At 33.5% G+C, this 24,603-nt stretch overlaps 2 protein-coding genes across 2 annotated transcripts; one reads left to right on the top strand and one right to left on the bottom strand.

Moving 5' to 3' along the window:
• Positions 1–230: 230 nt before the first annotated feature.
• On the top strand, positions 231–7,106 carry LOC112020109 (mechanosensitive ion channel protein 10). The gene is made up of 5 exons (XM_024052672.2): positions 231–1,451; positions 5,019–5,142; positions 5,547–5,840; positions 5,994–6,196; positions 6,274–7,106. The coding sequence occupies exons 1-5, from the start codon at positions 250–252 to the stop codon at positions 6,542–6,544; spliced, it is 2,094 nt and encodes a 697-aa protein (XP_023908440.2). The 5' UTR covers positions 231–249; the 3' UTR covers positions 6,545–7,106.
• Positions 7,107–9,292: 2,186 nt separating this feature from the next.
• On the bottom strand, positions 9,293–17,291 carry LOC112020153 (cyclin-dependent kinase F-4). The gene is made up of 19 exons (XM_024052709.2): positions 17,034–17,291; positions 15,713–15,970; positions 15,540–15,591; positions 14,866–15,438; positions 14,697–14,775; positions 14,548–14,616; positions 14,378–14,467; positions 14,143–14,281; positions 13,738–13,840; positions 13,580–13,632; positions 13,413–13,479; positions 12,958–13,066; positions 12,386–12,451; positions 12,150–12,218; positions 11,975–12,038; positions 11,755–11,871; positions 10,712–10,743; positions 9,925–10,003; positions 9,293–9,749 (listed from the first exon to the last, which is right to left on the bottom strand). Exons 4-19 carry the CDS (start codon positions 14,874–14,876, stop codon positions 9,505–9,507), a joined length of 1,392 nt encoding a protein of 463 aa, XP_023908477.1. The 5' UTR covers positions 14,877–15,438; positions 15,540–15,591; positions 15,713–15,970; positions 17,034–17,291; the 3' UTR covers positions 9,293–9,504.
• Between the last annotated feature and the right edge of the window lie 7,312 nt (positions 17,292–24,603).

The following is a 24,603-nucleotide window of genomic DNA, read 5'->3' as shown; positions in this document are numbered from 1 at the left end:
TTTCTTTAAAATGTTAGTTTTTTTTTATAATAAAAAATTTTAATTTTAATTTGAGGATCTAAACCGAATATTTTATTTGAAATCATTAAAAAAATCAATTAAACTAATCTTAGAAGTCACCGTTGTTACTTGTTATGGCATAGGCAAACAACTTGGGAATCATTTTCTAAGTGCACTGACTAAGAAGTACTTTATAGCATAGGCAAACAACTTCATCGAGAAGAGCAAGACTAAAAGCTAGGCACAGAGATGAAGCCAGCAGAAATTGAAGGAGCAAACTCACATGATGAAGTTGTTCTCGTCCTAGACCAACAAAATCCTAGAGCTCCATCTGTGGCTGCTGAGCTCAATAAGGACCAGTTTGCACCAGAAGAAAAGACTCAAAACCAGAAATCCCTACGCCGTCTTAGCTTCTCCAAACCAAAGTCTAGATTGGCAGAATTCAACAATCCACCCGCGTACAGAAAAACAATCGCAACTGAATCTTGGGTCATTGAACCCCATAAGTTTGAAGATGACAATTCATCCACAGACAATGATGATGATGATGAATGGAGCGAAAAAGTTGAGGAAGATGATGGAGAAACAAGAAAATCAGATAGGTACAAAATGAAGAAGACCCGAAAAGTCCAATGGAGACTCATTGTGGAATGGGTTTTATTTATCATCATAATGGCTTGCTTAATGTGTTCCCTCACAGTTACTTCCTTGAAAAACGAACTTCTATGGGGTTGGGAAGTCTGGAAGTGGTGCATAATGGTAATGGTTACCTTCAGTGGCCGCTTGGTTTCAGGTTGGGTGATGGGTTTTGCAGTGTTCTTAATCGAGAGGAACTTCATGCTCAAAGAAAGAGTGCTATACTTCGTTTATGGACTTAGAAAGTGTGTCCAAAACTGTGTCTGGTTAGGCCTTGTTTTGCTTGCATGGACTTTAATGTTTAACGATAAAGTCCAGAAGGAAAATAGAATACTGAAAAAGTTTTTCCAGGCATTGGTGGCCGTACTATTAGGCGCAACTATTTGGCTTCTCAAGATTATCTTGGTCAAAATTCTGGCCTCATCATTTCATGTCACAACCTACTTTGACAGGATGAAAGATAGTGTTTTCCACCATTACATACTGGAAACACTTTCGGGTCCTCCTTTGATGGACGATGAGCATGAAGAGATCAATCAAGTCCATCGTAACATGTACAAGTTGAAGAAGTTGGGGTCTAGGAAAATTGATATGGAGAAACTGAGGAAGCTGAACATGCAAAAGAGAGCTTCCACATGGAGTGTGAAGAGGCTTATTAACTATGTGAGGTACACTAGATTATCTACAATTTCAAAGACTGTTGATGACTTTGGCAAGGCTGAGGCTGAGATTAACAGCGAGTGGGAGGCTAGGAATTGTGCTCAAAGGAATTGTGCTCAAAGGATTTTCAAGAACGTAGCCAAACCGGGTGCCAAGTAATTATTCTCTCTCCTCCTCTCTCTAATTAGTCTTAATACTTGCATGACAACTATAATTAGTTTATAATTGGGTTTATTGTTTTCTTTCTTGTTAGGGTTACTTTTTCATGATCTCTATTATGACTATAAATTTGCATGCATATATGCAGCTAGTATATTCGATTTTTTTATATTGCTTAACAAAATAAGAGGTAAGAGCCATATGATTAATAAACTTAATTATATCAATTTTAAAATTCTTAGCAGAATTTTTTGGAGTTTTAATTTAGCCTTAATTTGACTTGCAATTCAAATCTGTGAGAATAATCAAAATTATGTTTGAAATTTAAGATAGCAGGTAGTTTGTTTCACTTAGTTAAGAAAATAAAAATAAAAAACCTTATGATAGATATCACTTCATCAAATGTTTTATTTAATTACATCTATAATTATTTTATCCAACAACAACAGATAGTTTGCAAATGTTTCATCCCAAGTTTTAGTAATAAGAAGAAGGGTAAAATACAATAGTCACTCTTGAGGTTGGGCTCATGCCATACACACACAACCAAGAATTTTTTTTAAATTGACCTATAAGTACAATGAACACTTAACACCGTTTGAAAGTTCTTCAATTCCTTTAAGTCTTCTACTTCATTCTCTATCTCTATTTATCATCTATCTACCATTTGTTATTTAAACTCTCTCGTACAATTATTGCCAGAATGCAGTCATTATGAGATTTCATTTTGGCAATTAATTTGACCAGAAATTTGTTTTGGGGAAAAAAGAATACAAACAATATTAAGGGTTCTTTTTATGAAGTAGGGAAAATTGAAAATTTTTGAAAAGTTTTGATATTGCTTGACAATATCCCAAATTTCAGGAGTGATTTTTATATTTCACCCTAATAAAAAAGAATAGGGAACTATATATAGCCAGCTTTGTAAGCCTCTTGTTATAACTTTTTTAATTCACAAACATTGATCTTCACATGTTGGCTTAAAAAATCAGACACAAGTTTACAATTGTGATGGAACTGGAATCGTGAAATTTGAGTTTATAAATTGGATTGTAAAAACTAAAAATAAGAGTATGTAAGAATGGAATTGTTAATGCAAGTCAAACTCATGCTTCTTGAACCCATATCATTCAAGCAGTTTTTTCTTTCCTATCTTAGTATTGTTTTTCAATTGAAATTACACAAATTGTCTGGAATGCAAGAATATTGAAACATTCTGGAATGCGAGAATCTGAACTTTGAATGTCATGCGGGTGTGTATTTAATATCACATAGGATGTATACTAAATAGGTTTAATCTATATATATATATATATAAATGATTAATTACAAGAAATCTCAATTACAATTTAACTAGATTTTCAAGAAATAGTGCAAATATTAATAACACTTTACTCAGTAGTGACAAATTATAGTATATCAACATTTTTCTCAAAAAGAAAATAGTATATTAATGTTAATTATTTATTATTCATTGCTTGTCAAATTAGTTCTTGACATGATATCACACTGATCATATTGTGTGGGCTCATGAGTGAGGGAACCCACACAATATGAGTGCGATGTTGCATATATAGTGCTCAAATTCCTATACAGAATAGTTTAAATTTCTTGATCATTATTTTTTTTTTTTTAAACCCTCTTATTCTTTGGGGCTTAAGCTTAACATCACGCTGAAATTTTAATACAAACATTTCGTCAAGCAAACCTCAAGTTCACGATCGGTGAGCTTGATTTCATTGTCCATTTGAAACTATTTTATTTGGTTTTTATGCTAATTGTGTTTTGTTAAAAGTTAATTAAAGCAGTATTACACCCAAAAAAATTGTTATTTAAAAAATATCTGTATATAAACAAATAATTAATTCTTGAAATTAACACAATTTTAGTTATAATTAATATGAAATCATGTTTTGAAAGTATAATTTTACAATTTTAACTAAAATCATATTTTGACGATTTCAAAATAGACGTTAGCTGATATGACATCGAGTGTTTTGAATGTACTGTGTTTTCCGTATATACGGTAGTAACTATCACCACAAACGTGGTTATTGAACCCCAAGAAGGAAGAATAAGTGGAATAGGCCACAAAATCCAAGCATGTCACAAAGAGTTGGACTTTTTTTCCCACCACAATACAAGAGTGGTCCATGTAGCACTAGAGTTCTTGTTTCAAAAGGTTTAGTATATCCTCGCTTGCACTCATCTGCAGGGTTCTGCTCTTGTACGGTTTATCCCACTAATTAAAGTTCAGTGACTGTAAAGTATCCACTGGTCAGTTTAGCTTCATTTTTGATTTTGAGTACCATGATCATGATCGACCCCCAAGCATCCACTAATTTTTAATGCAGGACCACCATTCACAGCACAGTGACTAGTATCCCACGACAAAAGGAATATATATATATATATATATATATATATAATATCTCTATATGCAGAGTGGAGGAATATAACCTTGTATATATCTGTGTGATTGTGAGTTTCCAATAAATATGGACTCATATATTAATTCTTATGACACAAAAAGACAAAGATAAATGGCTAAAATCACGAATCAACTAGGATGGAAAACTAGCTCTCAGAGATTTTGGTCTGATTTCTATATTCTGACTATACAAAAGAGTATATATTATTGTTTTATTGTCTTAAATCTTAAGTGTCAATAATGATCAGACCAAATATTAAAGCTAATAAAAGTCCGACAACCCTATGCAAGTCCACCCATCCTCAGATTCATGTCATTTTGGATAATCCGAGTTCTGATTGTTTTGTTTAGACTTTGATTGACATTCTTTACACAAATTTGAAGAAAAAATTTATCTTTAGCTAGGTATGTTGATTCTCAATATATAATATAAATAAATCGATGAAGGTTTGAGAATTTGAAAAGGTAAATATTGGTGAATGTCCCTTTGTTACCTTAAGGTAGAATAATTGTTGGTACTACGAGAGTAGCTTCATCAACCGATTCAAAATTTGATAAGCAGTTAAGTCAAATGAGTGAGATTGACATGTTGGTGTTGAAAATCATGGGGTTTTTTTTTAAATCAAAAGAAATTATGCTAGTGCCACAATTTGTACCACAACTTGTGTCACAATTTGCCCACGTGGTGAGTTGTGAGTGATGGAGGGGCAATGGTGGGTCCATGTGAGGACACCCCTCCACCACTCACAACTCGCCACGTTGGTGAATTATGACACAAGTTGTGGCACCAACACAACTCTTACTTGCTAGAATCATAACATCTTATCTTTGACTTCAATTGAAAGCTTTGAGTGCTTGCCACATACCACTAATTATGGAAACCACTATTCAAGAGAAAAAAAAAAAATAGAAACCATTGTTAGCAAGATTGAGTAGCTTTCATGTATGCATGATTAAGCATTTAAATTTAAAATCAATTTTCATATACAATAATATCTATTGTTACACTCTTGTTTATATCTTATAAATTCAAAATAAATTGTTGACAATTTATGAAAATATTAATGAGTTTTACTACACACAATTCCCAGCACATGGTGATTCATAATATGTCAAATCATGACTGTTGCAGGTATATTGAAGAGGATGATCTAATGAGATTTTTAAAGAGAGTTGAGATTCATACAATTTTTCCACTCTTTGAGGGATCGCTTGAGACCGGAAGGATTTCCAAGTCTTCATTTAAAAATTGGGTGGTAAGTTTTATATCCATAGTTTATGTAAAGTTTCAATATGATCATTTTAAAGAATTTGTTAGTGAGAAATTGATGGAATTTGATTATGTGCCTCTTGGCAAAATATATTAACTAACATAAGGTTAATAGAATTAAGTTCATACGTAATCAAACTCTGTAAATTCCAATGACGCTTCTAGCACGTACTCTAATAGGCTCTCAACCTCTACATACTGTGCCTTTTTTGGTATATATCAAGGAATTGAAACACTCAACCAATATCAAATTATGCAAATTAAAGTGATAACATTTTACGTACATACTTATTACCTGTTGGACTCGTTTGATTAAACGGTATTTGAAAGTATATTATTGATAATGAATTTCAAATTTGTTATTTCTAATGACTTTGCAATCACTACTAGGTTCGAGCTTACTTTGAACGAAAATCTCTAGCACATTCATTGAATGATACCAAGACAGCAGTACAACAACTTCATAAGTTAGCAAGCTCAGTTGTTATTGTGATAATTATTGTGGTGTCCCTACTAGTGATGGAGTTGGCGACAACCAAAATAATCTTTTTCGTAATAACCCAGCTAGTTCTCTTCAGTGTCGCATTCCATAATACCTGCAAGACTATTTTTGAATCTATCATCTTCGTCTTCATTATGCATCCTTTTGATATAGGAGATCGTTGTGTCATCGATGGTGTTCAGGTAAGTTCACCTAAAAACAACATGGTATATACACGTACACTATCTTCTAACTCCACAATTTCTTATTACACTTATATTTAAAAAATTTGCTTTGCTTGTGTGTGTCAGTGTTCATATATATTACTTGTGCTTACATTTATATATTGGGGACAGATGATTGTGGAAGAGATGAACATTTTAACAACTGTTTTTCTTCGATATGATAATGAGAAAATCTACTACCCTAACTCACTTTTGCTCACAAAGCCGATAAGTAACTTTTACAGAAGTCCAGAGATGAGTGATTGCATTGATTTTAGCATTGATCTCTCAACATCAATGGAGATTATCATTGCACTTAAGAAGGCCATACAAGTGTAAGTTACTCCTTTTATTTATTAGTACCAACTTGCTTTCATTTGTATTAAAAAGTGTTATACTCTTGTGAATGTAGATACATCGAGAGCAAGCCAAAGTATTGGAATCCAAAACACACTGTAACAGTGAAAGAAATAGAGAATGTGCACAAATTAAAAATGTGTTTATGCGTCCAACACACCATCAACCATCAAAACTATGGTGAACGAAACTATCGGATTACAGAGCTTTTATTGGAGTTGAAGAAGATCTTTGAGACACTTGGCATTAAGTATCATCTTCTTCCTCGGGAGATTCTTCTCACAAAAATGAACATTGAGAATGGGAGGATGCAACAACAATCTTAACTGACTTGAATGTTGAAGTTCAAGAAATAAAAGTTGGTGACCTATTTTTCTAAAGCTCGACTACACCATAACTCTATGCACCTTTGATGGGTTGTATTAAATCATCAAGCTATTCTAATTATGACGCTAGAACATTGGGATTACGATTATCCCAATTTTAAGATGGATTTTAGAACATATTGTTGTGCTTTACACTTGTGTTTGTACCTTCAACTCTCGTTATATGAATAATTCTAAACTATGAATTGTTTAGTATAACTCATATGGAAATAATTTAGAGATTTTCTTATTAGTTTTAAAATCACACATCGACCGGATAGAAGAAAAATAAATAGGTGCATTAATCATATTAAAAGTGGTGGTCCCACATTGATAAGGTATGGCTGGCCGTATGTATAGAAGTGGTGTAACTTTGGTGAATGTAAGAATTGACAAAGTTTTTCCTTGTTAAAGAATTTGTTAGTTTGAAAGCGCTTGAGGTGTATTCGAGATTTGGATAGTTTATATTTGTGAGATTAATGTTTAGAGTTTATGCATGGCTGTTATTTTAATGCTTATTAGTTTATAGTTTTCATAAAATTATTGTTGGGTGCCAATAATTTTGATCACATTGTTAATTTTAAGTTTCTAATTAACTTAAAATCTTTTTTGGATTTTTCAAGGGCAAAACCAAGAATTTTGCTTCACAAGTGTAGACACCCCATTTATAACCTTCACGGGCAAAATGATTTTACATCCCTAGGGCAAAATCATAATTTTGACTACTAGCTTTTTATATATTTCACTTAAATAAAATCTTGAAATTTTAATAATCAAAACAATATGTCATGGGCCCAATTAGACCTTTGAAACAAAAGATATGGCAAAATCAAAACTCAATGGTTAGAATGCGCCTGCATGATTTAGATCTAATCACTTGTGATTGTGAACGATCAATTTAAATTGGTCCATTGGGGAACTAATTTAAATTAATGACGTATCATGACCTTACTAATTTGGATTTAAAATAATCGTGAGAAAGCATGAATCGGTTGTGTTGGAATATTAGATATTGATAATTTTTGAAATTATCTTGTTTAAAGAAGAATATTAAAAAATAATAGACTTATGAATATCAAAATAATGATATTCTAACGGGAAATTAGCAAAAAATTGAAATCTTTCATGAGCAACCGCTAGTTTCCTACTCAAAGGATTGTTGGAAGTTCAAAATTTGAAAAATGTAAGCTAAAACTAGGCTCAAGTGTTGATCAGTACTTGGACTAGTCCCCTATTTGTCGATCGAGAAATAGTGGGACAAATCCTAGAGTAGATCAACTCACTTGGACTCTCAAGATTCAAATTGTCAGCTTTTCCCTCTCACTTTCACCATCTTTTCGAATCAAAATTTTGCCAACCCTAAGCCAATCATCTGTAGGAAATCCACCATTTCTAAAGACTTCTCCCACTACTCTAAATTGAGGAGAGGACTCTCCATTCAAGGGACCCCATTCCCCTAGAGCTCTAGAGGAAGCAAAGAATGGTCATCATGAACCCAATCTTTCTAGTCTTGAGAGTACAAGTAATTCCTTCAATGCCTCCCCTCAAGAAATTTAGTGAACTCTTTCCACTTTAATTTTTTGTTTAATTTTTATGCAGATATAATTTAGCATTTTTATGTTATTATATTGTTTTATTGAATGTGTTTTTAGAATTATCATGATGTTTCCATGCTTAAATTAACATGTTTTATTACGATGTTTCCATTCTAGCCAAGATGTAAATGTTATGATGCATGGATGTTCTTCAAATGTTCATAGGAAAATCATGTAAAACTATGTTTGCTCTTTGCCATGTTCTTAAGTTCTCATGCATGTTATAACATGTTCTTAATTTTTATTTCTTTGCCATGTTCATATATTAGATCCATAATCTTTATCAAGTCCATGTCAAAACATGCTCCTTTGTAATTTCTCTAGAATTCATAATTTCCGATCAATGCATAGAGTCACAAGGTCATAAGTTCATATACTCGTCTTTTTAACTCCTGATTAAAATTTCAAATTTCTATTTTGATCCATGTTCTATGATGAATGACAAGACTTAATGCTTGCATTGTATGGAATGACATGTCCATCAGCTGCCATAGTCTGGAAAACCATTTTACCGATAAGGTGCGTGTTTAACATCCTATCACCTTATAACTTAGTCTACGAAATTAGATCAATGGTTCTTAGAATAACAAAATGACATTGTAGAACTAATTGAATGAAATTAAAGTTACAGTGTTAATTGAATTTTAAACAGAATTAGAGGCTATAATTTGTAATTTAACTTTATTACTATTTTGGCATTATTTTAAACAAAATTAGATATTAAAGGTAGAGTGTTAAGTTGAATTTTAAACAAAATTAGGGGCTATAATTTGTAATTTAACTTTATAAGCATTTTTGGCATTTGGCATCATTTAAATTGAATCTGTCTAAATTTAGATATAGTTCACCATGCAATTATCACTTTTTGTGAGACGCGTAAGTCAAAGATGGTAAAAAAGTAAAAGGTTAGAATGGTAAGAGGATTTGTCTTTTTCCCTAACTTTTACATCTCACAGCATTGCATGGTGGAACGATTCAACTAGGATGGCCAAAACCCGTCACCCTACTGCACCAATCCAAATCTGTTGTGCCAACCATAACCGGCTGCTGCAACGTCGTCTACACCAATGAACATTTAAAGCACATCAAAAGCACAAGAAAAACTGAGCAAAACTTAACAAGCAACAAACATTTCCAACTAAATAAGTTTATGTCAACAAGCACAGCGGACGGTATCTTAGGACAAATATAAGTGACAGAGGACTTGGTACGTATGTTTGTCTTAACAAAACAAAAGTAGGCACAAAACCACCGATATAGCAGGTACTAGCACATTCCATATATATATATATATATGTATATATATGCCATCAGTGAGCGTTTTATTCAACCCACGACTTTCCTCGAATATGTTCTGCCATGCTGAATGTCCTGGGCATGCCTGAGAAACATGTCACCGGATCCAGAATTCCACTGGACTCCAGCCTTCATAGGAGGGCACTGGACTCCAGTCTTCATGGGAGAGTGACGTGGCTGCCCAACAGACTGCCTCCGAGAACCAAGGCTCATGTTTGCTAACTTCTCAGTTGCCTCCAAAACTCCCCGACCAGTCCTTCCCTTGTTAGTGGAGGCTGCAAGCCAATAGGCATACAGTCAAACATATAGGCCTATACATTAATTCTGGAGAATTAAAATGTACCATGTCGTATAAAACTCACTTTTAATTTGTAGGAATAAGTTTTAAAATCGAAAAAAATGAAAAGAATATAAGAAAGCAACATAAGATGCATTTCAGCTTAAACTTACTTGGGCTGTTCTTTCCTGGTGGCCGATATCTTGGTTGTTTAACAGAGCTCTTTAGAGATTTATCATTCTTACTCGTGTCCTTCACAACAAAAACATAGGAGTTGGCACACTGCTAAAACACGTTTTAACAAACAGAAAGCATTGCCAAAACTATAACTTGTTTTAATGTACAGAAATGAAGGATGGAGGCAAAAACCAAATTCATGAAAAATGAAAATGATAGATGACAATATCTTGATTGTTTATGAATGATCTAATATTAGTTTATCAGTAACATCCATTACATTTTTTTCTCCATCACGTAGCCAGGGTTCTTATATCATATGAAGCAACGCAGTATTAACTGCAACTAATGGCTAACTCTTAACACAATGAACTTTTTTATTCTCTTTTATTAGTCTTAGCACAATATTTTTCCTATAAATCATAATCATCAAACATCTCATTCATTAACTTAGTATTTGACTTCCAAGAAAATCATTGTTGTAGACAGATTGGTGCACAATCAACTTTCATGAGAATCATTAAAATTAAAACAGTCATGAGAGGGAGAAGCTCTGCAGGACAATGCCAAACAGTCTGGGCACAAACTGGTTCTTCCCAAAAAGAAAAAGGGTTCGCAGGCAAAAAACAGAATAGAAAAAAGACCAACCTAAACACATGTTTGACCTAATCTTACAAAAAGCTAAAAAAAAATAATAATAATAATAATAACAAATGCTAATTTAGCAATCAAAGAAAAGCGCAAAAACTACTAAGTATACAGAGAATTTGTTCAGCATCTTACCTGGTCAACCAAATCCAGCTTGCGTTGCACACCTGTAAGAACATTTAGTATAGGATGAGAATATAGCATACCACATCTTATTTTAAAAGAAAAACATATTCCAACAGATAATGGAACCTTGTATGTTCTTCAACTATAAGAACAGGCAATGTACAAACCATGATTTTTGACAAAGTACAATCGTGGTTCGTGAAAGTGTGGGCATATTAAGCTCAACTTGATAATAAAAGCATACGCCAAAACCCTAAAAACATATTCCAACAGATAATGGAACCTTGTATGTTCTTGAACTATAAGAAGAAAAAGCATTGCACAAACCATGATTTTCGACACAGTTCAATCGTGGTTCTTCATGAAAGTGGGCATATTAGGCTCAACTTGATAATAAAAGTGTAAACCAAAAGCCTACCAATATGGATTGGATCATTAATGAGACATTCTAATCACTAGATTCATCTCTGTGCAGCACTTATTTCAGTTTCTCTGGTCTCACACATGACTTGCAACAGCACACTGAGATAACCATACTGTCTGTTATTTACCTATAACATCTGCCTTATCAGATTTGACAGTATACAATGTCATGCATAGTGCCCATATGTTTATAAATTAAAATTAGGTAAGAGGATTCAAGTCTAGATGTAGCACATTCAATGACCCTAGTTTACTGTAGCAGAGACCAGCAACTTCCTTGCAAGTTCATGCAATCATCTAGGAGGTCTTCCAGTTGCATTGTTCATGCATTCCAGAGTCAAGTTTTTCACCTTACATAGTCATGCTATGTACAATGTCTTTTTTTCTGAATAGGGCTTATATATCCTTGTAATAGTTTTTTTACTTTGAGTACTTAGCAAACTATGTGGTGCATATTTTATCCAACCCTAGAAATCTGAATCTATATCCCAGAGTGCATATCCTAATATAAAGAGATCATGAGCTCATCTTAAACAAGACAACTAGCCACAGATCATACCTTGAAAGACAATATTAGTTATAGAAGTCAGAAAGACAATTCAAAATGCCAAATTTATTATAGCTACCACCTGTGCTTAAGGAAGCATGTAACTTAGGAGAAGGATAATTGCTGGTTAACTTTGAAGTAGTTAAAGCCCCAGAATGTCTCCTAGCAGATTGTTGTTCCAATGCTCCCCTTGTTCTGGCTGCAATTATGCAATCTAGTTAGGTTCATGTATATTACAGGTAAAGCAATCCAGAAATTGGTGAACTTAATATTAAGGAACTTTAAGTAAGAAGAAGACAAACCAGAGGGAGGTGTTCTAGCAACTGCAACCCTGGAACGCAGGGATGGTGGAACATAAAAGCAACTCTGCCACACAAATGAAGTTCGGCTTTAAAATTTATTGAACATTACTTACTACATCCAACTCAAATTCAAAGTAAAAGATCAACACACAGATTTATGAAGATTAATCAGAACCTGGAAGAAAGGATGCTGAAGGGCCACAGCAGCTGTTGGCCTCTTGGAAGGATCCCAAGAACAAAGTGACTAGTTTTTTAAAAAGAAAAAATTAGAACAAGAAAGTGTCCATAAAAATAGAAAGGAAAAATAGAGAGTTCTCTTATGTTTTAAGAATTAAAATAACATAATATAATCATCTTGCTATAGGGTGTGAGAAAGAAAACGCTTCAATTTTTTACAGAATTTTTACTCACTGTCATAAGGCTGATCGCATCATTGCTTGCAGATGGAACCAATACAGAAAGATGAACACCAGAAAACTGTATCAAATTACAAATTACAAGCAATATTAAACTTCCATACATTTCGACTTACTTAATTTTTAAAATAATTAACACCAGATTCAGCTGTCACATGGTACGAAGAGGACGAAAACACAAATGGTCAAAAACTCAGAACCATGTAGATTTTGGAATAGGTATCATCAGACTCAGCTGTTCACATGAAATTAAATTTGAAAAGGTGATATATTTTTGAACTACTTTATCTTCCTTTAGATCATAGAGTGCCAACATTGGCAGTTCCCCTCACAGTAAGAAATGCCTCTCTCCCCATCCATATTACAAGATGACAAAGAATTTAGCTGTGTTTTGCCACATCTAGCTAACATGGCCAGGTCTAAAGCACTAGATGAAGTCGAGCTACCTAATATGCACATATAAGCAAATATTTTTTAATACCTACCTACAGAAAATTTCAAGATTCTAACCTCATTCGACACATGCATATAAAATGCATGCACCACATCCAGAAAAGCAAAACTGACCTGGGGAAACTGGTAGTTGATATCCCTTGCCAAAGAAAGTCCATCAGCCCAGGAATCCTTAGTTGGACTGCCAATAACACTGCATATTTTGTATATCTCATCTGCTTCACTGCAAGAATTATTATGAACAGAAGGACAGCTATCAATTAATGACTATCCAATTAGCAGATCTCTACCTGAATAATTATCAATCTTCAAACCAGGATTCAGACAACAAAAATATTCTTGACCTTTTAGCAACTTCATAAAATGACAAAAAGAGAAGTGCAAAAAGAAGTATGCTAACTATTTTATATGCTATTAAGTAGATTCTAATGATGTCCATCTAAAAAACAGCACCATTACCCCAATTATCAAATCAATCAGCATAGTGGTTGGCAATTTAAGCCTCCCCTTGTAAAATAAAACAACAGACAAAATAGATACTCAATTCTCATATAAGGAAATATACGTACCTAATACCCGGAAAAAGAGGACGGAGAGTGAACAACTCAGCCATTATAGCACCCATTGCCCACATATCTAAAGGTCAGAATGGAAAAATCATGTGTAAGTACTATATGATTAAAACTGTTGGCATCTATATAAGTGAGCCACAAGTTTATTTGAACTAAACACTAACCAACTTTAGAGCTATACAGGTACGACTGAAGCAGCACTTCGGGGGCTCGATACCTGTAATTTTTACATATTAGAAATCAAAATACCACAGTAACAACTTGCTACCAATCATACAAGCAGAGGCTCATAGATTAGAAAGAAGATGAAGAAAACACATACCAACGTGTCGAGACATATTCCGTATATGGTGGTTGCGAATTGATTTCCCGAGCAAGACCAAAATCAGCAATCTTGATTATGTCCTTTGTAACCAACAAGTTTTCTGCAACGAGGTTTGCAGGTGTCAGTTCTATGCTACAACAAAAGAATCTAGCGGCAAAATAAAATATGCAGATACAATAACAACTGATATGCATTGGCTTAAGCATATAAAATGCAAATAATTTCCAATATAATATAAATAAAGATATTGCAATTTTTCTCCATGCAATATATTCCATGAGAATATGATTCTTTGAACAAATTCAACAGAGCATTTTGTACAAAATTCAGAATACCCTTTGATTTCTCTTCAATCAATCAAATTCACCAAGATGGCCATGAATAACAATGGAAGACAATTACCTGGCTTAAGGTCACGATGAAAATATCCACGCTGATGCATGTAAGCAAGACCTTGAAAAACTTGAAAACACCAATTTCTGACTTCAGCTTCAGAGAAAAGCTTTTCCCTGTCTTTCATGAGTTGGTATAGGTTCCATTCCTGAAGCACAACATTAAGTAATTAAATGTAAACAACCAATTAATAATTAGCTGTCACAATTATAGCAAGAAATTAGAAAGGACAGATGCCATTTACCATGTACTCAAACACGAAATACAAGATGTCATTTTCCCTAATGACTTCCTTAAGCTTCACAATATTTGGATGACTCATTTTCCGTAATGACTGCCATAACAAGAAACCCATCATGTATTTGCAGTGTAGCAGCGACAAAATAGAGCATTGATTATAAAAGATCATATTACCTTCACTTCTCTCAAATTTACGCACTCCTCCCACGAGAAATACTTTTTCTTCATCTTCTTAATTGCAACCTGTTAAAATTGAACAAAAAATTAGAAACAGGAAAGTGAGGAACAACATAGACAGGAAATGAATTTTAAAACACACTTACAACTTCACCAGTCTCCTTGTTAATAGCTCGCCAAACACATCCGAATGTTCCATCTCCCACTTCCTTGATTAACTTGTACCTAGATTTAGACCAAAACTTCTGTAAGGATTCAACATGATAACAAATTAAATAAATACTATAAAGCAAGTCCCACAGTAACACAACTCACCTCTCCATCATTGTGGAACAAACGCGACTCCCTTCTTTATTCAAGAAAAGTATACTAACTCACTAAAGAAAAATAGCATTTATCTTCAGTAGATGATCCTTCGGAAATATTATAAGATATACACAACTGCCTCACTGGTTCAGCTGAATCCACCATTAATTTTCTGCCATGACACCCAAGAGCCAAACACCAGAAATTTTATGATGGACGGGCTGCAGAGCCTTATTTATTGCTAATCCCACGACTTCAAGACAGCAAGACGGGATGGACAGTAAGAAAGGACAAGTACTAGAGAACATATTTAAAACAATCAAACAACCAACCAGAATTGATTTCCCTAGCCAACAGGCAGGATCCCACAAGACACGGTCTCCCAAGGGTTTAAAACTTAACTACTAATAGCTACCTCATATTCTAAGTAGAATGTGTTGCCAAATCTTCAGCTATTTAGCACCCATCAGGAGCAACAATAAAATAACTAAGACTTGTGCTGTCTGCACAGACTCAACACAACTGCTTATCTAATATCAACTATGGTAAGCAACCTCCAAGCTTGAATGGCAGACTTCAGCCCTGTTGAATGAAAGGAGCAACAAGATTAGAGAGGAGAATTATTAAATGGATTAAAATATAGAAAAATATAATAACAAGAATAGATGCAAGATATTATGTACCCCGGAAGACGTTTTCCCAAAATTTTTTACCGGATGTTGTATCAGCAATGCACTAACAACAAAATATTTGTTAGAAGGTGAAGCAAGATTTTGACCCCAGAAAAAGAAGAGGGGGGGGGGTGGGGGGGGGAGAGGGAGAGAGAGAGAGAGAGAGAGAGAGAGAGAGCTCTTACTTATAGAAGCGCACTAAAGATCCAACACCTATCTTAGAAAAAACTTGCATTACGCCTTCTGCAATGATCATTTGAGAGCTGACCGCTAAGTGCAATTAACAAAGGAAACCAAAAGAAAAACTCCAAGGATGAGAAACCTCCAGTCAAGAACTTCCTGGAACGAAAACACCCTGTATTGGTAGCAATTTGACCAGAAGCGGACTTGCTCCATATCTTACGATAGAAATTAAAATCCTTCAAATCCAAGCCCAGCAGAACCTGTCATAAAAATTTACAGCATTCAATCTCAATAAGTTCCAGATTAAAGTAATTGCAAATAAAGCTTATCTTTCATTCACCCCTGAACACTAACCTACAAAAAATGTTCTTGTCCTATTATACATTATGAATAAATTAAACCTGGAATCTAATATAGCCATTAACAATAATATGAAACTATGATTTGTGATCAAGAAGAAATCAAACAAACACAAATTGAATCGAAGACCACAACAAAGATTATTGACGAGATTGAATTAAGGGCTATAATAAAACATGATCAAAAATAGAATATAATACAGAAAAATCTAACAGCCCTCCTCGTAGTTTCAACCCAACGAATTTTGTTGCCACAAATAATAATGCATAATCAATAGTACATGGGAATCTCAAATTCTAAAACCAAACCAATTCATAACCCTTAAAAGGGACATTGAATCCAACATTTTAATCGCAAAAGAAAAAAGAAAAAGCTGCAGTGCATCCCGAATCCACAATTCCAATAAAACTGCAATGATACACATAAAATCTAAAAAACAAAACGACAACCCTCAAGCCACAACACATAAACAAAGCAGAATTCCACCTTCAACAAATAAAAACGCATAATCAATAGTAGATGAGAATCTCAAATTCTAAAACCAAACCAATTCACAAGTCATAACCCTTTTATCGAATCTTAACCCTAACCCTAATTGATAAAACCCACGAAATATCTAAATTTCCCGATCCAAAATTTCACAATCCTGCGATGATACAGAGAAAATCTAACAACAACCCTCGTAGTGATAAACAAAACAGAATTCCAACTTCAACGAATTTCGTCGCCATATATAATCAATAGCAGATAGCAATCTCAAATTTTACAAACCAAACCAATTCATAACCCTCAAAAAAAAAAAAAAATACCGCGATTCAGATCCTCATCAATCAAACGAAATCTTCGAAAAAATTTCGAAGAAACAAACAAAAAGGGAATCGAATTGAGCAAAACAAAACGAAACCCTAACCCTAAATCAGAAAGCACAGGAATCAGATCTGATAAGAGAGAGAGAGAGAGGACCTGATAGAGAAAGCCAAGCGGCATAAGCACCGTCGCGAGGACGGGAAGAGGTGGAATCCAGAGCTTCTCCCTCTTTCTCTCTATGCGTGCAACCGAAATTGCCGTTTCGTTTCCCCCAAATATATATCTGAATATCTCTGTCTCTTTCTCTGCCTTTGCCTTTGCTCCGTGACAACCAAGTAAATATTCTACCTCTTACCTTCCCTTTTTATATATAGTAGCCTATTACACCTCTATTGGTATTGGATGGATCTCATTCTCTCAACTTAACGCCCACGCTCATCATGCCCCGGTCGGTCACACTCTCACATCATATCGCCAACCCTATTTCTTAGTGCTTCTCTCTTTTCTACCTAATTTTTTTTTTTTTTTTTACCCCTTTTAATGATAGGATCTATTCATTTCCTATAAAAAGCTTACAAACAAATGTCAAGCAATAAGTTGTTAAAGCCCACATTTATGTTATAACCTCATTTATTATCTTTTTTGCTTGTGTTTGTTTAACAGCAAAAAAAAAAAAAAAAATTAAAGCCCACTAATTTTATATATATATTCACAACAATTTGTTAGTTCTACTGTAAGTTTCAGTTAATACGTCATAAGTTGAAATTCTCAAAAAAAAAAAAATTGTTAGCTCTACTCAATAAAATTAAGTAAGACACAACATTCTTAAATTGGTATTAAAAAAAATTTTAATTTTACATTGTAGTGAGCTCGTGAGTGTGTGTGATGATAAGTTATTTTTGGAATGTCGTAAAATTGATCACATATTATAAATTTTACTATATAAAGCTTACAAAACCAACGTGTCAACCGATATTAAAAAAAACAAATAAAAAAATCAAATATTTGTTTATTATATGGTTAAAGTGCACAAATCACATTCATTGTCAATCAGTTTATAAGCTCTTTGTAAAAAAATTTGTAGTACCTTTAACATTTTCCTTTACTTTTCTCTTTATTTCTTTGACCTAATTATTTTTGCTATTACTTACAAAAGTAGCTGTCTATGAGTGGTGGATAATCACTTTTACATGAATCTACCACTTTTTCTCCATCATTCACAACTGACCATGTCATAATTGTGACAAAAATTGTAATAAGAGTTGTAAACTTTCTCGATTGTTTTTATTGGTAGTCTCTATTACTATTTAATTTAAGCACACCTATGTATTACAAATGATGCATGCCTACACTATTTATTTCACATTTATAGCACTCATGTTCATAAATCATATTCTAGATTTTAACTTTTACTTACACATACAAGAATTTCATAGTATTGATAATGTGGTGATCTTACCTAAGTGAGTGATATAGTCATCGTGACTTTTGTGCTGATTATTGTGAATAGGTCACTTGTCGCTAAAATTAAGAAAATTAAATTGGACATGTGATGCATAAATTTTGACAACAATTATAAAATAATTTTTATCCTAATTTTCTTCGACTTTAATATACTCCATATACATGATATAAAAACTTTAAGTTCGTACATGCTACAACTTAAATTCTCTAATTGAATTTAACCATGTTATTGCATTAATCAATACAATGCATGTCAAACTATCTTTTTCAGTGACAATTAAATTTAACCATGTTACTACATTAATTGATGCAAATACACGTTTAAATTTAATTGAAAAACTTATGATATAGCATATAAAGAACTGTATCAAAATTTAACTATTTATTTATTTATTTATTTATTAAAAACCTAATATTAATTATCATAATTATATTTATAGTAGCTTCATATAAAACATACTCAAAATAAATGCTCATTAATAACTATTATAATAATCAAATTTTATATTTATTATTTTATACACAAAGAAAATTATAATTAATGTATATTAATAACTATCATAATATCAAAATTCATATTTATATACTAAATAAAAGAAAGAGAAATTTTTTAAAAAAATATTTCATTAAAGTTTCTTGTGCACTGCATGAATTGCTGACTAATTTATTATTAAAGGAAAATGTACATTTGCTTATTATATACAAATATATTTATATATATATATATATATATATATTACAGTACGAGAGGGAGAAGGAGAAGTGACTCCTAGTAATAATTAGGAAAAGGAGTGTAAAAATAGTAAAAAAGAAAAAAGAAATATGCAGGGTGTATAGTGATTAGAATTGAATTGGGACCAAAAATTAAAAATGTGCATGTGATATTTTGCTTGGGTGGGTGGGCGGCATCGTATTCCATCTTTCTTGAGAAATAAAATTGGAATATTTCATATAAAAAAAAAAAGGAATATTCGGTGGGTGCTGAGGTGTTTTTAGATTTTTCTCGTCTACATTCTAGGTGGCGCCACGAAATCATCTGCGGTATTAGGTGTAACGCACGCATAGAGAGTTCGCTTTTCTATTTTTTTTTTTTTTTTTTTTGGTCAACACGCTCTTTTATTTCGTCTTCAAGGACGCTCGCAGACGCAGTTTTGCCTATCTTGGTCTTTTGCCCAAAATAATAATAATCTAACTAGCCTCTGCGCATGCCCGCGCGTGCTCAGGAGAAAGTATATCATGTTTCGGTAATATCAATTTAGTATTTATTTTGATACTTTTTACTCAATTAATGAGTGACACTTATTTCAAAAAACCACATTAGACTCCTCTAATAAATTAATCACAATCTTCTATACTATTAGGAAAATAAATTAATAATTTATTGGAGTAGACTGATGTGATTTTTTGAGACAAGTGTCACTCATTTATTGGGTAGGAAATACTAAAACAGATGCTGAGTTGATATTACCAAAACTTTGTATATTTTCTCTATGCTCAAAGGCACTTCTAATTTTTGGGTAAAAATTAATAATTTGTATTTATTATAATTTGAGTTTTTTACTATTTCCAATCACAAAAAACGAACTATTCGGTAGTGGGTTAAGGAAGCTCAAGAGCCATTCCTTTTAAGTGATCTTTCTTAACAGTTTTCTCTGGTTAATGCTTGTGATTCTATATGTAAGAAAATTCTCATACATAGAGTGGTGTCATATCCGTAAAGGAAAAGGGGAAACCCACTCATTCAAGACTGGGATCTTTCCATGGCAAATCCTTCTTTTTTAATATCATCTTGATTAGTAAGTAACACTGAAAACCTTTCACGGTTAGACCACATTTACTTATAGTAACAGGTGTTAACGATCATTTTCGCGACAAATTTTATGGTTCGACGGAATGACTAAGCCCAATTGCTTGGCGGGTCAGGCTAATGTATTTTTGTCAATGTATTCTACTCTGTTACATGGCCCAAGCCCATGCGAATGGTTGGGGAATTGAGTATGAATGGTTTTGGCAGGTGTGGGTTAGTTCCTATTGGACATTTTACATAGGCCCAGCCTATGTGTGCCGCGAAGTAGGCTAGGGACGCCAAGAGCATCTAGGGCCCATGAAGGAGGTCCAATGCCAGAAATTTCCACCTCAGATTTGACTCCATGCTCTGTGTGACTGTGTCCCTAATTTTCAACCAAGCTCTATTTTCTCACACCTAGGTAGCTGATTCTAAGAAAAAAGGTTGAGCAACCTAGCCCACTCAGCTACCCAAATGTAGTCTTCCAAGGCCTACAAAGACTAGAGACATCAACTATAAAGAGGAAACAACTTTGTTTCCAAAATCATGCAAAAAATAACCAAACATTTCCCTAAGCATAAAACATAATACACCAAGTCATAGAAATAGTATCTGAAAGGTCCAAGGCCTTCCTACCACCTAAAAACTGGTCACAAGCATCCCCTAAAACTTGATATAAATATGCATCACCAGCCCATAAGAAAACCAACGTTTTTCCCTACAAGAAAACCAAAATTTTTCCCTACAAAAAAGTCAAAACTTTGACACAAAAGCCCAGTCAGCTACGTTAGTGTATGGACGATTTGAAGGCCTGGGGGTGAAAATATTGATATAGGAGAACTCTCCCTCTCTTGCTCAAGACCTCCATCAATTTCTTCCTCTGTGTGACTGCGGGCTGGAATTTCTGACTTATGAATATATGATTTCTGCACTTTCTTGTGTTTTCATTTTTGTGTTGCTTTCTCTTTCTATAAAGCACCATTAGCCTTTGTGTACCTCACATTGCGAATTTTGGGCTTAACTCTCCAAATAACTAACGAATTTAACGAACCCAAGGGGAGTTTTGGGCTCATTGCTACAATCTCGGCCTTTGTCGCAAACGTCCCCGACAATAGGAAAAACTTTCCTTTCACGGCTAGATCTCCATTCGTATACTCTCATTAGCTGACTCGCTACACATAAAACTAAAAGCTTCAAGCAGCATTCCACATTTCGATCAGAGAAAGCCCAGCAAGCGCCCCAACCACTTGTCATAGCGCCTTTCCACCAAGCTTGTGACTCTAGCCTGCTCGGCTGCATAGTGCCATCATACCTACGGCTCGGTCTCGCTGCCTTACCTTTCTAGCTAGCTAGCACTCTGGCACCCAGCGCGCTCGTGCCCTTTGCCTTCTTGCCTCAGCACCTTGACCGGCACCCTCACATGACCCAACTTAGCACTGTCGCTTACCTTGTCAGCCCAACCTGACGATCAAAAGCCTTACTAGCACTTCCAAAGTCTCCCGTACCAACGTTCATGCTAGCAACCAAATGTCATCTCCAGCTAGCCAATAGTCCCTCGAAAAGGGTGTGACACGCCTCCCTTACTTAACTCCTCGACATCCCTGTACAGGTAGGAGAAGAAACCCATAACATTCTTCTTCCACTCAAGATCGTCCGCCAAGAAACATCTTTAACTGGTTTACTGCTGAGTTCGTTACTTTGATCTGTTGCAGGGTGGTTTGAGTTTTGATTGCATTTGCCAATCTCAATTCTAGACCTTGTAAAATGTGTCCCTAACATCAAATCCATTGAAGTCAACAATTAGTTGCTAGAGTTTGGCTTAATTTAGAAAAATAAACATTGAAAAGCACAAATTGAACAAATTGTAAAAAAAAAATTATAGAGATAAAGAAACATGAGATTGATGAGAATGAAACTTGGCCTTCACAAATATAAGCTAAATATAAAACTGACTAACAAACGTGGAGGTTAGTGATAATAAGGAGATCGTGAGTGAAAAAGTGAAAAACAAAAATAAAAATAAAACCGTGAGAAATTACATAGTAGTAACTGCTTTTTAGTGGGGATGTTGGGATGATAAGGATGGATAAAAGTTATAATACTGGTTTTATAATAGGAGTCTTTTTTTTTTTTAAATAAAGAATAAGAGATTTGGGAAAATAAAAACGTGAGATTAGAGTAATGAAATTTTTTTAAAAAAATTTGGAAAAAAAGGGGGCAGAAAAAACAAATACATATTGATGAAGTTAAAAAAAAAAAAAAAATTTGAATATGTGGGGTGGGCTTTTTAGATTTTTAAAACTAACGAAAGAGTAATCCTATTTTGCAGTGAGTTAGTGAGTAGAAGTAGGAATTTAATATTTTTGTCAATTTACCTTTTTAACTCCATTTTTTAAGTTTTAGGTTAATTAAAGTATGGGTATTTTTGTAAGTCAAAAATGCAATAATTAACGTTCTGAATCCTCTTAATATATACATATACAGACTCTTAATATATACAGATAATAATAACTAATACCATTAAAATAAAATACTATTGTACATGTATTTAGAAAATGTGAAATGACCTTATATTAACAATAAGTCTAAGCTGGCATTTGATGGTTTTCTCATCATGCACAGGGTTCACACCCCCTCTAATTATCATATTAAACAAACCAACAACAAAAAAATGTCACGGGTTGAAATTCTCTTAAAAAAAAAATTGTTAGTTCTACTCAATAAAATTAAGTAATGCTAAAGACACAACATTCTTAAATTAGTATTAAAAAAATTTTAATTTTACATTGTAGTGAGCCCATGTGTGTGTGAGATGATAAGTTATTTTGAATGTTGTAAAATTGATTGGATATTATAAATTTTATTACTATATAAAGCTTACAAAACCAATGTACCAACAATTATAAAAAAAAATTAAAATCAAATATTTGTTTATTACATGGTTAAAGCGCATAGATCACATTTGTGGGGAAAAAACCCAGATCTACTTAATGGGCCCGGACACCCTGTTAAGGACTATTATATTTTTGAGGAGCAATAAGTGGTTGGAGCGGCCCATCTGAAGTAGGAAGCCCAGAAGTAAAGGGGAGTACCGTCCGAAGAGGTCATCACTGGTCCGAAGACGTCTTACTCCTCGGCCAGAAATAGCCTTGATCAAACAAACATGTGGAAGGTCCGAACAATCTTCCTAACAATCCCAATGATAATGATAAGTTCTGGGTGGATCCGGAGATGATCAGAACTAAAAAATATCTAAAGGAAAAGCTGCTACCACCGTATTTAATGCACTGCAACAGCTTTTTTGGCCGCATTTATGTGGAGAAGACCCCTGAACAGTATAACCTCGGCTACCGCCACTTACAAAGAACTAAAGTAGACACATGACGTGACATGCACTTGAGTAGATACGCAGATGAAGAACAGGTGGACAATGGAGATGATAGGAGAGGATGCTATATAAAGAAGAAGGGTCCTGATAATAAAGACGGAGGAGAGAGAGAAAAAGAAAGAAAAAAGTTTTACTGTAGTTCTGAAATTTGTAATCACTGTTCACTTAATAAAACATCTTTTCGCCCACTCTCTACAAATTTATTGTCCTGGGTTCGCTGGCCTTCATCCCATATCTTTTAGGCTTGGGCTACAAAAACTGACCCTACAACATTCATTGTCAATCAGTTTATAAGCTCTTTGTAATAAAATAAAATATGTAGTACCTTTAACACTTTCCTTTACTTTTGTCTTCATTTCTTTTAACCTAATTATTTTCATTTCTTTTATTACAATTATTTTCGCTATAATAACTATTATAATGATCAAATTTTGTATTTATTATTTTATACACAAAGAAAATTATAATTAATGTATATTAATAACTATCATAATATCAAAATTCATGTTTATATACTAAATAAAAGAAAGAGAAAATCATTTAGAATTTTTTTTTATTAAAGTTTCTTGTGCATTGCATGAATTACTGACTAATTTATTATTAAAGGGAAATGTACATTTGTTTATTATATACAAATATATAAGTGTGTTTCAGTTAGGTCAACTGGTAAAATCTCTGATGGTTGAATAAGAGATCTTGGGTTCAATAATCGCCTATACCAAAAACCGATTGGTGTCTTGGTCTGATGATAAAGATTATTATCAGGAACAGACGCCATGTGTTAAAACTATCTCAAAAACAACAACAATCTTCACCTATTCCTTTTTTTATTATTATTTAAATTATATTATTTCGGGTAAAAAAAAAAAAAAAAAAACAGCAACAAAATCTTCCTTTTCACATATGTGACTTTTTTTTTGGAGATAATTATTGTAACATCTTGTTAATTCTTATCAACTTTTCATCCATTGGTTTATCACTTATTTTGGATAAAGTTATGTTGATAACAACTTATTCTTCTTTTTGTGTTTTTTTTATTTTATTTTAGGTTTTAATTTCTACATTAATTGATAATTAGGTTTAAGAAA

The sequence above is a fragment of the Quercus suber genome, unplaced genomic scaffold (assembly GCF_002906115.3).
Source record: "Quercus suber isolate HL8 unplaced genomic scaffold, Cork oak 2.0 scaffold_118, whole genome shotgun sequence".
NCBI lineage: Eukaryota > Viridiplantae > Streptophyta > Magnoliopsida > Fagales > Fagaceae > Quercus > Quercus suber.
This window is presented reverse-complemented; position numbering and strand designations above follow the sequence as displayed.